The 13,878-nt window shown below is 37.5% G+C and overlaps 2 protein-coding genes across 2 annotated transcripts in view; one reads left to right on the top strand and one right to left on the bottom strand.

Annotated features, from left to right (window-relative positions):
• LOC125230247 (rho GTPase-activating protein gacZ-like) overlaps nucleotides 1–13,878 on the bottom strand; it is an 89,808-nt gene that overhangs the window by 27,081 nt on the left and 48,849 nt on the right. The window lies entirely within an intron of this gene.
• LOC125230248 (protein singed wings 2) overlaps nucleotides 3,906–13,878 on the top strand; it is a 108,619-nt gene continuing 98,646 nt past the window's right edge. The window contains exon 1 of the mRNA XM_048135354.1: nucleotides 3,906–4,036. Coding sequence (XP_047991311.1) covers nucleotides 4,030–4,036 — 7 coding nt within the window. The 5' untranslated portion in view covers nucleotides 3,906–4,029. The remainder of the gene's footprint in view (nucleotides 4,037–13,878) is intronic.

Raw genomic sequence — 13,878 nt, 5'->3', positions numbered from 1 at the left:
TTGATGTTATGTGCCTTATAATTGGCAGCGAAGTATGACGTTGCAGGTGCGGCTAGGACGATTGATAGATAATGGAATTTCATACAAACCTTGCAGGCCAAGGCCGGCAAAGTCTTCTTTTTTAATTTCCAAACACAGATAATTGTGACATAACATCCAGGTATTTAGCCAATTAAAAAAAAACTATAAGGGGCTTTATAGACGCGCCGACTGCAACTGGTACGGGCCCTAGACAATATTTGATTTTGGGTGCGTTTTCATACAAAAACAAATTTTTTCGTTTTTTTTTAATTTTTTTTTAAATTTTTTGTTTTTATATAGGCGTATACGGGGTACTAAAGGGGAACGAAAATTCGATTATTTTTGCGCTACGACGCACAGTTTAGGAGATACAGCCATCCAAAGTTACTATTTTCAGTAGACTTTATTTATTTCATACCATATTTGAGAAAAGGACTAGACCGAGGTACGGCGGGAAATGGGGTTGCCCGCCTCAGACCTATCCGGCCTCGCTTCGCTCGGCCGTCTATATGTCTATATGTCTTCGGCCGGCAACCCCATTTGTCCCGGCCTCTGTAGTAATCTACTATTAATTTATAGGTTATACGAGAATATCTTCCAAAAGAGGAAATAATATTTGTAGCTATCCATACTTACTTACTAATATTATAAATGGGAAAGTGTGTGTGTCTGTTTATTTGTCCGTCTTTCACGGCAAAACGGAGCGACGTATTGAAGTGATTCAAGTGATTTTCTAAGTGGAGATAGTGACATAGGCTACTTTTTGTCTCTTTCTAACGCGAGCGAAGCCGCGGGCAAAAGCTAGTTCGTTATATTTTTATAGGCGTCTTAAAGTGTAGGTAAATTACTCAAAGGCTCTTTCGGGCACCCTTGGTTCGTCTCAATTTTTTCAGGGTATGCATAATTTGACGTTAGTTTGCGTGCACAAATACAAGTAGGGTAGACCGAGGCGAATCGTATCAATTTTGGGTTAATGTCAAAACAAAACGACATTTCAAAGCGATATGTCGTTTATTAATGTTTTTTAGATACAACGGTTATCGATTTATTGAATCAAGTAGTCAAAACAAATATCAGATCTTTAATTAAATTTTAACAATCAAAATACAAAAGCATTAAAAATATCCGATTCGCCCCATTTTTCGAGGCGAAACGGATCAAAATAAAATGCTTCATAAAATAATTGTTTTCATTCAATAACACAGTCATGCTAAAATAAAATTTGGAACAAATAATATCATATTATTAAGATTAATTACTATTACCATGGCTAAAGTTGTATTTTTGTAAGATTTTGACTTCTCTTCTATAGCAACGTTTCAACAAAAGAAATTCGTTATAAATGTAAAATAATATTCAACAGAGCGAAACAGTGCTTCACATCGGGTCACCGGCTTTTGCTATACAAAGCACAGGTTCGACCGCATATGGAGTACTGTTCTCATCTCTGGTCTGGAGCACCGAAATACCAACTTCTTCCACTTGACTCTATCCAACGTCGGGCAATTCGTATTGTTGGCGATCTCGATCTCACAGCCGGTTTAGATCCTCTTAGCCTTCGGAGAGATGTTGGCTCTCTGTGCTTGTTCTACCGTCTGTACAACGGGGAATGTTCTGATGAACTCTTTGACTTGGTGCCACCGTCGCGCTTTTATCACCGCACCTCCCGCCAAAGAAACAAAGTTCATCCTCACTTTCTCGACACGTGGCAAACCAAGAACAAACGGGCCTCCCGCTCGTTTTTGCCCAGAACGTGTAAGTTGTGGAATGAGCTACCTTCTGAGGTGTTTCCCTTGCGCTATGACATGGGGTTCTTCAAGAAGCAGGTATTTAGGGTTCTCAAAGGTCGGCAACGCATAAGTGGCTCCCCTGATGTTGCTTATGTCCATGGGCGGCGATGACTGCTTACCATCAGGCGGCTCGTGTGCTCGTTTGCTGCCTATTTTCATAAAAAAAAAAAAAAAATTCAATGTACAAAGCTAACACTACGGGAAAGTGAAACTCTTATTTGCAAGGAAGTAAATGGCAATGGCACATTATAGATTTCGGCCGCCCGACGTATCATCAGCTCTTTACTCAGCACCTTGTCAGCTGCTTCTGACATATTTTATACACTCCATTCTTCCTGATGTGTATTTATTTTGTACGTACGAACCATCTGAAACGTGCAAATACTAATAATAATTAAAAGAAACATAATAAAACGGATCCAAAGTAGTGATCCACTTCGCCACCAAAGAGGTGATCCGAATAGCCGTAAATATTCTTTAAAGTACAGTATCAATCACACCAATAACGAATACAAAACACATTGTTAACAACATTTAATAATAAACATTAGACTTTAGCCAACTTACTTGGATTTTATCACAAATATTGTAAGCACGTTTTTTATATCACCGGTAAAATCACAGCACACCGAAACGAGTGGTTTGACGCGAAGCATCCCTGAGACTTAATGGCGGCCGCTAGTGGCGGCCTCTGCCGCGGCCTGCGGAAAGGTCAAATCCAACGCGGGACGTTCATTAGCTGCCCGTGGCAAGCCATTATCATTTGAATTTTCAAGAAATGCTTAACTTGATCCGATTTACCCAGTGATCCGATTCGCCTCCGTCTACCCTACGATAATGAACTGAAATTTGACAAACTTAACTAGGTAACCGAAATATTTAGATAGGTAGTGAAACATTATTAGGATGGGACAACACGACTCGTATCTGAATCGCTGTCAAACTTCGGTTTTGTATTGTAGGAAGTTTAGTTTAATTTAGGATTGTTCTAAAATAAAGAACGAAGATCTGATTCTCATATGTATTATGTACCTACTAGCACTAACGATTTAATACTGGGATGACAAAGCCCATACAAAAAAGCGCACCCCTGAAATGTATGGGTCTTTTAGGCTTAAAACTAGATGGCGCTGTTTCGCAGATTGAAAGTGGCCAAATTCATGTTTTCCCCAAATATTTTTTTAGTTTTTATTTCTTATAAGAACAAATGACATATTTCATTCTTTTAAAATAATGATATCACGTCAATACACATTTAAAAAAAAAATGTAGGCATCATCAGTGTAGTTATGATAGTATTTAATAGGTGGCGCTAAAAAAAATAGATACGATTCTTAGTATGAAGTATGTAAATCCTGTAATAATCTTTGGTACTAGTTACACCAGGTATCTGACATTTTTGAGTTCGTGAGATTCAATCCAGATGAGTAAAAATATCTCAAAAAATTACATGGAAATTCCAATTTAATTTATGTAAATATGTAAGTATGTGTGTAGTTACGGTGTATAAAGCATTGTCAATTATATTTACCTAATTAATTTGTTTCCAATGCACCGCTTACAATCTTCTCTACTTTTGAAATTGAAATTGAAATTTCTTTATTGCCACAGAAACAAATTAGCAAGTAGGTACAAAAAAAAAACTTAACTTACCCTTAACTTTGCCTTAAGGTTGACTGGTAGAGAATGCCTCATGGCATTAAGTTCGCCTTTTGTACATTAAGTTTGTCTTTTGTGCAATAAAGTTTAAGTAAAATAAAATAGTTTCAACTACGTGACGCGCAAATGCAAAAAATCGCAAACGCAAATCGTCTTAATAAAACGTGACGTAGCGTGCTGTCGATTACGTGTAGAATGAGCCCCAAAAACCCCAAGATTTATGAGAATCACCCTTTATTTATTTTTTCAGAAAACGCCCAAACTCAAAAGGTACTAACTAAAGCAAATGTCAAGAAGATATTTCCTTACAAAAACAACTTTACGAATTGCCTGTACTTTATACGCCTAATTATCTAGCGGGCGGCAGTACAGCCAAATATTTGCGCTTTTCATTTTCCAGTTTTCAGGCTTTCAGTTGAGATTGGTTGCCCGGCAGAGGCAGACGGCCGGTGTGCGGGGAGACTAGGGAAACTTGGTACGCAACGGGCGAAGACAATTTTGTATTAGTTGATAAAGTATATAGTGTTAATACTGAACAAATTAGTGATTAAATATTAAAATGAATGGTAAGTTATATATTATACACCCTATAGTGGTTTTTTCACAGAGGACCTCTGTGAAAAAACTGGTCTGTGGGTTTTTTTTTACAAAATTTATTGTATTAAGCACCTACCTGGGAGGATGTGGTGCCTATACGTAAATAATGTCATGTTAATTCTGGAAAACCGTTTGTATACTCTTTTAAAGTCGAGCTTTTACTAAGCTAGAGATATTAATGTTCTTGTTTAGGTATAATAATGTTCTATTTTAACTTTCTTCGTTATGTTTCACTTTCAAAGCGCAAGTAGGTATACCATATACATTACTGTAGACAAGAACATTAATTTCCCAAGCTTGAAAAAGTTCGACTTATCTCCACGGTTAATTAACAAATTTTATTTTTGTCAATATGTTCGCCCCGGCATCAGATCTATTCGACCCTATGAAGGTATGGGTTGATTGCGTTGTGATTTTTTTTACCCCAACTCACTCAACAACATAAAAATAAAAAAAGTACCCATGATAACTTCACTATTTCACCACCCCAACTGGTAAAGGCTATCTTGATACTTCAAAAACGAATAAAAACTTGCATATTTAAAAATATTTTAAGCGGGTTACTCACGTATTAAGTCGATATAGCGTTCGACATGTTTCGGTTCAATTTAAAATATTTTTAAATATGTATGAGTCTCACGGGAGTTTTATAGTTAAAAACTTGCATTTTATCCACAAGAGTGCAAAATAAATGTTATACAATTTTTACTTGATGCCCAAAGCTGTGACGGTAGAATTGAGTTTACGAGTAAATAATGATTTTAAAATCATAAATGTTAAATAAATTAATGGATTTGATTTAGTTCGCATTGTACAGTTGATGTTTTTTTTTATACTACGTCAGTGGCAAACAAGCATACGATCCGCCTGATGGAAAGCGGTCACCGTAACCTATGGACGCCTGCAACTCAAAGAGTGTCACATTTCTTTAACCTCCGTGCCTTGAAATCCTCGCAACGCTAAACGCGGTACACAATAACTTTGCCTCCCTGTAAAAAAAAGAACTACCTATTACATATCGTCACTACTTTAAAAAAAATCTCGTATCTCACGCTGTTCCTCAAAGTTAAAACGCAGTAAGTCTATATCATCGAGGACATACCCCAGGGTATGTACTCGATGGTCTATATGCATTCCATACATACTTACTACAATTTTCTTTTCATTGACAGACGAAGATACAAGTTTTTTTAAAAGTAGCTTGACGATAATTTCATATTTCTGTCCCATAAACCCACGTCCGTAGGAACGAAGCTGCTACCTACTAGTTTCTCCGAAACTCCAAGCCGATATAAATAGACAGTGGAAAAGCAAGCTATTTAATGTTAATAGCTAAGCTAAAGTTAATTGAAATAGTTATTTGTAGAACTACTGGAAGCAGTGATAAACGCATTTTTTGCGTTGTAGTTTCCTCGCTATATAGTGAGGGGAAAAGTTTTGTGGTGCAAATGTATTTTACTTCTCGTGTGTTAAAAAACTCGCAAGTTCAGGATTCTATTCTCGAACCACTCGCTTTGCTCGTGGTTCAACTATAGAATCCTTTCACTTGCTCGTTTTTCAATTCCACACTCGGCGTTAAAATACAACTTTGCACCCTTGTATAACACAAAACTTTTCCCCTCACTATATAGCGAGGAAACTACAACGCAAAAAATGCGTTTATCACCCAGTAGTTCTACAGGTGGTAAATCATCTTTATTACTAGATTCACCTACTTTTAGCAATTTTAAAGCAGTAAATTTGACTTTATTCAAGGTCAAATTACTTTACCCACTAGTGGATAAAATACGTTTTTACCCGCTGGTATTAAAGGACAAAACACGTGTTTCCGAGCTAGTGAGGGGAAAACGGTATTGTGAACGGTAGAACGGTACCCTTGCAACAAATATAAATATGTACATACAAATCATTTAAATGTTCAGCAATTAGGCCACAGAGGCACTTTAACAAGTCATAACAGAGAACAGAATAATTATTAACGTTTTTTTTTAATCTGAGCTACATATAAAGAGACTACAAGGGATAAGTTCGCCTTTGTACTTCATATCTTAATGTATGCTTTTTTTTTATGTGTTTTTGTACAATAAAGAGTTACTACTACTACTACTACTACTACTACAATTAGTTAATCTCAGTTTATAATTTAGTACCTGGGCAACCGAGCTTTGCTCAGAGTTCGGAAACTCGAAAATTCGCCTTCCCTGCTCCGATATCGGATTTCGGAAGGATTTCAATGGAAAAATTCCAAGATGGCGCTTGTAATGTATGGGATATCGGTCCGACGTCCGATATCGGATCGGATAATGTGAAAACGCACTAAGACCACAGATTAATAATAAGTTACCTAAGACTAAAATAGATCGATTTTTCACCCCCGGACACAACTAATTTCAACGGACTCGTTAGCGCTGTTTCCGAGGTCGCCGGTATCCATACTAATATTATGAATGGGAAAGTGTGTGTGTCTGTTTGTTTGTCCGTTCTTCACGGCAAAACGGAGCGACGAATTGTCGTGATTTTTTAAGTGGAGATAGTTGAAGGGATGGAGAGTGACATACTCGTAGGCTACGTCTCTTTCTAACGCGAGCGAAGCCGCGGGCAAAAGCTAGTATAATATAAATAAACAATACAATAGAATTGCTCAATTAAAGATACAAATATTAGATAGATATCTAATAATGTGACTAAGGTAAAGTGGGGCAAATTCGACTGGGGGATGCAACTGATCCATTTTTCCATGTTTTACAATGTTTGCATTATTAATTAGAGTGTCCACTGGTTATACTGGTTGGTGTTCAGTAGATATATGTGGAACTCAACTTAATAGTGTAATAATGGAAAAAAATAATCAGTTACAATTGTCCCCCAGTCGAGATTTGCCCCGTTGTACCTTAACTTAAAACAACAAATCAAAAATATATTTAAAAAAACTAATTTGATTTCTCCTTAAGTAGTTGGAGTTTTGGATGTCAATGGTCGTTTATTTTTTTTTGTAACTGATTTTTTAGTGTGTCTCCAACCAAAAAAAAAATTACAATGATTATATTCTGTGATATCTATTGTAAAATTTAGGTACACGGGTAATTTTGGCAAGAGGACACGCAAGCAATTTCAGGTTTAGAGAAATCAGAGAGCACTATGCGGCTCAGGGTGCGTAGCCGAATGGCACAAACGCTCACGAAACGCTCACGAAACGAAACGCTAGTAGATATCTATCTCTATCGCTCGTGCGTATTGGCGCGACAGAGCCAGACTAACTGGCGCGGCGTTTCGTTTTCGTGTGGCGTCGGAGAAATGCCATTCGGCTACGCACGCAGGAATATATAGTGGGCTATTATACAGCTACCACTAGGTCCACTAGGCTCTAGTTTATCGTATTACGAGATATATAGATATTATGTGGGTATTTTGTGTCAATTGTGTCCGATTTCTTGGTAATTTCAGATAATACAGTGAAACCTGGATAAGTAAGACTTCAACGGACGAGAAAATTTATCTCCCCTTATTCAGGGTCTCAATTAGACAGCTAATCTATAATAAAATGTGTTTGTCTCATTTATAGAGGGTATCACTAATAGCGGACATAGGCCGGCAACAGGCAGTCTTAAAAATTCATAATCTTAGAAAAGATTTGTATGCAAACTGACACTGACAGATCTGTCAGTGTCAGTTTGAACTGTCAGTTTGCATACAAATCTTTTTTAAGATTATGAATTTTTAAGACTGTCTGTTAACGGCCATAATAGGGTATATGTAAATTAAAGAGGTGTTAATAAGGTGTCTTGCGTATCGTTATTAATGTTATTATTAGGTCCATACTAAAAGAAAAGGTAAATATTCAGTTTATTTAGGTATTTTCTGTAAATAAACACATAATTACAGGACATAAGTATGTCCATATATCTTTATAGGTTCTTTATGTAAATGATGTCGTCGTGGGTTCCTTAACTAGCTTGTCAGCTAACTAGTTTGCGACCGTTAAAAGTATAATGATTCATATATGTTTAGAACGTTCCTAAGATATATGTATTATGAATTCGCTCATAACTGCTAAACACCCCATATTAGCAAAATTGGACCTAAGTTGGCGCAAATTTACACAAATGGCGCTCATTTTATTTAGAGCCTCTTTATGTAAACCGATTTCAGTGGATTCACAAAAAGTCGTAACTTTGTAGTTATCCTATTGAAGGCAGTCTTTTATCGAGGGTCTGTCTTTATTAGTGTCACTTATTACCTACTACTGCGTTAACATGGATATATATGCTTTATTGAAGGCCGCGTGGGACGATCACTTGTAAATTGGTCTGTCACGTACAACTCCTCTGAGAAAAGATTCATATTGCTTAAGTACTTATTTCTGAACTCAATTCCTTATTTTGTTTGTGTATTTATTGAGCTTAATATCAAACGGTTGTCTGTGTGTGTCTATTTCTGTGGCATCGTAGCTCCCGAACGGATGAACCGATTTAGATTTAGTTTTTTTTGTTTGAAAGCTGAGTTAGTCGGGAATGTTCTTAGCCATATTAGGCTCTATCGCTCTTGCGTATTGGCGCGACAGAGCGAGACTACCTCGTTTCGTTTTCGTTTCGCGTCGGAGAAATGCCATTCGGCTACGGGGCCAGTTCGGCCAAGACGCTATAGGTACATGACTTTTTTCATGATGGTCTTTTTGACACGGCTTCAAGTCCGCAATCTCGATTTTCCAGGGAGTCGAAGCCTAAACTAACATCAAAGAAGTCTAATCGGAATGATTAGATTTCTTTGAGACGAGTCAATCTGGACGAAGGGCTAGTTTATCGCCGGCTACAATCTCCGCTTTTCTTTCACTTCTTGCTTAATTAAGAGTGAAATTATGGGCATTTTATGTATTGAACTAGGCATTTTACTCAATAATATCTTGCTTATGTTATCCTTGCTGTTAATGATAGTTTTTTAGGGTTCCGTACCTCAAAAAGGAAAAACGGAACCCTATATGTCTGTCCACTGTCACAGCCAATTTTCTCCGAAACTACTGAACCGATTAACTTGAAATTTGGCACGCATATGTAAACCTGTGACCCAAAGACGGACATGCAATTTAAATAAAGAAAATTATTATAGGGGCCACTTTTGGGAGGTAAAAGTGAAAATTAAAAATCAAAGTTTCTAGAACTACGTGTTACCAAATGAAAGGTTTTTATGACTATTTCAAGAATATTTTTTTAATAATTTTTAGTAAGGTAATTTTCAAGTTATTTAAGAAAATAGGCAAAAAAATTACCCCCCCTTATCCCCCTCCTTATCTCCGAAACTGCTAAGCGTAAAATTTTCAAAAAAATACACGGATAGTTTTCAATCTATAGATTACAGGAAAACCAATTAGAAATCTACATACAGAATTAAAGTCAGTCAGAATTAAAAGAAAAAAAACTCAAATTACGAATTTCACTTAATGCCGCTGCAAGGAGTTACCAAATCTCTTGAAATTGTGTGAGCGCTTTTGAATATTACATATAAACTCATTTCTGTTTCGTTTTGCTCAAAATATCGATTATTTGCAAAAATGACTTAAGTTCGACTTATATTGACCGGGATATAGACCGTGATTACCTTTTTGATTTTTGTCGAGCTCCCGATATTTCTGAAAGTGAACGCAGCCGACGCGCGCGAAGGAGGGTAGATCGCGCGCTGTCTATGCAACTTTAACATCCACCCGCCTTCGTCAGTTTTCCGTGATCATGATGCATGCAACTGCGTCGAAATATCGGGAGCTCGACAAAAATCAAAAAGGTAATCACGGTCTATATCCCGGTCAATATAAGTCTAATGAAAATAACCGTGAATCATTCAAAACTCTGACTTAAGTTCCTACTAAAAAGGAGGCGCTTAAGCCGTTCTTGTAGTGTACGGAACCCTTACAACGCGAGTACAACTCGCACTTGGCCGGTTATTATCTTGTCTTAAATTTTCGGAGCATTTCTTTTTGCCACTTTCACTTTTATCAACCCCCGACGCAAAAACGACGAAGTTTGACGTGTCTGTCTGTCTGTCTGTTTGTGTGTGTGTCTATCTGTGGCATCGTAGCTTCCGAACGGATGAACCGATTTAAATTTAGTTTTTTTTTGTTTGAACACTGAATTAGTCGGCACTGTTCTTAGCCATGTTTCACGAAAATCGGTCCACTATGTCGCGGTCGGGGGTTTAAAAAAAAATTGTGGTTAAGTTATTTCTAGTTTGTGTCCTTTTAACGAATTTGAATAATTATAATCGTCTTTGCCACACTTACTGCGATCCTTATTCTCTAAGCCTAATCAATACATCAAACTAAAAATCGACATCGACACAAAATGATATTTCACAAGTAGCATTATTATTATAAATGTAATAAATTATTTGCTAAGAATGACCCTGTCTACTTATATGGAATAGGGGTTCCTTACCCTTTTTGGTACGGAACCCTAAAAATACTTTGGCAAACCTTGTACACTCAGCATCAACATTGTCACGAAAAACGTAACTACCACTAGGCTTGTGCCGTTTCGTTCGTTGATCGGAGCGCTCCGATCTCGTTCAATCGCCCCCACGAACTAGTTCGCTCTTTTAGGTCTTTTGCTCATTTAGTTCAGCCAGACCAGCGACCACTGCGGTCGGAAAGATCAGAACGAATGGGACCGAATAGTGTCAAAATGATACGAATAGTCCACAGATAGTAACATTCCGGGTCGAAAGGTTGTAAGTAACCGAAGTTTAATATGAAACCTTGATGTTTTTGTGTTGCTCTGCTGAGTAGCTCTCGCTCTCAGTCGGCGCAGTCACACACTCGTTCTTGATCGAAACCGCTCGCGCTCGCCGATCCTATACTGAACTAAATGAGCAAAGACCGATTCTCAGAGCACAAAAAGATTCAGTTCATTTCGGTCATTGATGGGATTTTATTCCTAACAGTTCATAGTTCGTGAACGACACAAGCTTAACTACCACTTAGTAACCGCTAAACAAAAACATCTGTATGTGCCTGTACATAGAAAATAATGATTAAACTGACATTTCTGACCACGAAATGCACAAATTGCCATACCTACCTATTTATATTTGCAACCCAATTATTTATTTTAGGTAAGTTGCGCGCTTTGTCTACCAAAATTATGCTGACTTTCGAATAGTCTTTGTCATTTTATATTCCTAAACTCAGGTTTTCGTAATACATCACAGTCGGCTAGACATCGCATACTACTCTAGGATGTTACACAAAGACTACGAAATTTCTAAAGAGGATTTTCAGCCGTGTAGCATATAGCGTTATATAAAAGCAGTGATACGAGACGTTTTATTCACGTAGTTTTCTACTAAGCTTAGATGGAACAGGGCAGCTACCATGAATTTCCGAATCGATATTTCTCGTTGTAATAATTGTAGAGGGAAATCACACTCAGTATACCTACGGAAAAGCAAACAGCGCCCCAAACAAAGAATTGAAGGACCATTTTCCGTTATATTACTTACACTGTCAAGTATTCTGAAACATCATAACTCGTGGTGGGTGCTTAGGACTCTTAGGTGTGATCATTTACTAGAAGACGCAAGTGACGCAACAGTCGCGAATGTTCCCTTTATGATTCTTGAAGCTTGAGCAATGTATTTTTCATCACATTTGCTGTTTAAAAGTCTCATTGCGTCTACGTGTACTGAAGAATAATGTACTATTTATATATAACTACGAGTAGATTGATAATTATTATCAATATCCTGTGTCGGACCGTTTGTTTTTTTTTGGAAGCGCTGGTGACCTGGTGATAAGAGCGTGAAGAAATAGGTACCTATAAAAATATAACCATAGTGGCTATACAAATGCTCAATGAATTTGTGACGTGAACTCTTGGTGTGCGACTGTGATGCAGGTAGCCAAAGGAAAACCCTGCACAGTTTTTAAGTTATGTAAATAACCAAAAAATCTTGCAGATTTAATTCTGAAACATGTATATAACTTCAAAAATGGTTCTAATTATTTGCGCCAGTTAGGTACTCAGGAGATTAGACTTTGATACAGAAAAATACCAATTTTATTTAAATGGCGATTTTCAGTAAAAAATCAGTAAAGTAATTGGGGGTGGGTTTCTTTGTTCGGCAAACATGCAGGTATCCGTGACCCGATTTAATTGTTCGTAATCGTAATTGTGTTATACTATTGGGTGGGAAAAGTGGGTTAGGTTAGGTTAGGTTAGAATCAATGCATTGATGATTTACATTTACTTTAGATAATTTTGATCTTTTGATATAACGCGAAAATAATATTTCGGTTTGAAGAGGTACCTACTTTACGCCACAAAAATTAGTTGCCAAATGACATGATACTTCGGAATTTTAATAAATGTTGATTTGAATCATAAGCGAAATAAAATTGCTACGAACTAAGAATGGGGAAAATGATAATAGGGGACAGTACTTTTTGGTCAAACACAATTTAGGCCTATTAATAAAATGGGAAATGTTTTCGGGGGAACTACTAGGTATTAATATTCGACATAACAATTTTCAACGTTATAAAGTAAAAGTAATTGATAGGTATTTATTTGGTTCATATTATAAACTAATATAGTACCTACATTTACGATACAAGTGTGTAAAAGAGGAAATGAGAAAGAGTGACGATAAATTTAAATCGACACAAGTTACGAATTTCCTCTTCACACGTGTATCGCACGACGTTTTTCAGTACAGATGACACTCCGAAGTTTCGACCTGACATATTATAATGAACCACTTCTCGCACTAGTGCGTAAAAATAACACCATCTGTACTGAAATAGTACATTACGATACAAGTGCGTAAAAAAGGAAGTTCGAAACGAGTGGCGATAAATTAAAACACGACTGAAGGGAGTGTTTTAAACCGACACGAGTTACGAATTTCCTTTTCGCACGTGTATCGTACGTTTTTCAGTACAGATGAGCCTCCGAAGTTTCGACCTGGCATATAATGAACCACTTCTCGAACTAGTGCGTAAAAATAACACCATCTGTACTGAAAACAATATTTCAAAAAATGTGTCCATAGTGCCCATTGATAAAAGTGAAAGAAATTATCTTAAAACAGGTATAAACACAATTATATTACGAAACACGTAATACCTAACGTGTCTTGTAGCTTTCTATACATCTTTGATGTTGGATTCAGGTGCTCATGTCTATTGAAATCTGAAACTTACGAAATGAATAGAGAGACCGAGTACCTAATCTACCTAATACTACACAGGGTACGTAGCCGAATGGCACAAACGCTCACGAAACGAAACGCTCGTAGATATCTATCTCTATCGCTCTTGCGTATTGGCGCGACAGAGCCATCAGACTACCTCTCGCGGCGTTTCGTTTTCGTTTCGCGTCGCAGAAGTGCCAATCGGCTACGACACCAGGGTGGCTAGCCGAATGGCACAATCGCTCACGAAACGCTCACGAAACGAAGCGCTAGTAGATATCTATCTCTATCGCGCTTGCGTATTGGCGCGACAGAGCCAGCGGCGTATCGCTTTCGTTTGGCGTCGGAGAAATGCCATTCGGCTACGGGGCCAGTTGGCCTAGCCGAAGTGACAATTATTGACGCTAGGTGGCGATCGAAACGCAGTCTGTCTCTGTCGCGCCACTACAGAAGAGCGATAGGGAGAACGATACGCTTACAAAGCGATTGTGATGCTGGCTAAGTACCCAGAACATTTTGAAGGAATAGTCTTCTTTTGTGCAAAAGGATAAGAAGAGCTTAACGCAGAAAGTCTGTCTTTTCGGTGGTTCGCTTTTCGCAAAAAATACTTGCATTTTTATTAAGTAATTAGGTA

This window comes from Leguminivora glycinivorella, chromosome 10 (assembly GCF_023078275.1).
Source record: "Leguminivora glycinivorella isolate SPB_JAAS2020 chromosome 10, LegGlyc_1.1, whole genome shotgun sequence".
Lineage (NCBI taxonomy): Eukaryota > Metazoa > Arthropoda > Insecta > Lepidoptera > Tortricidae > Leguminivora > Leguminivora glycinivorella.
This window is presented reverse-complemented; position numbering and strand designations above follow the sequence as displayed.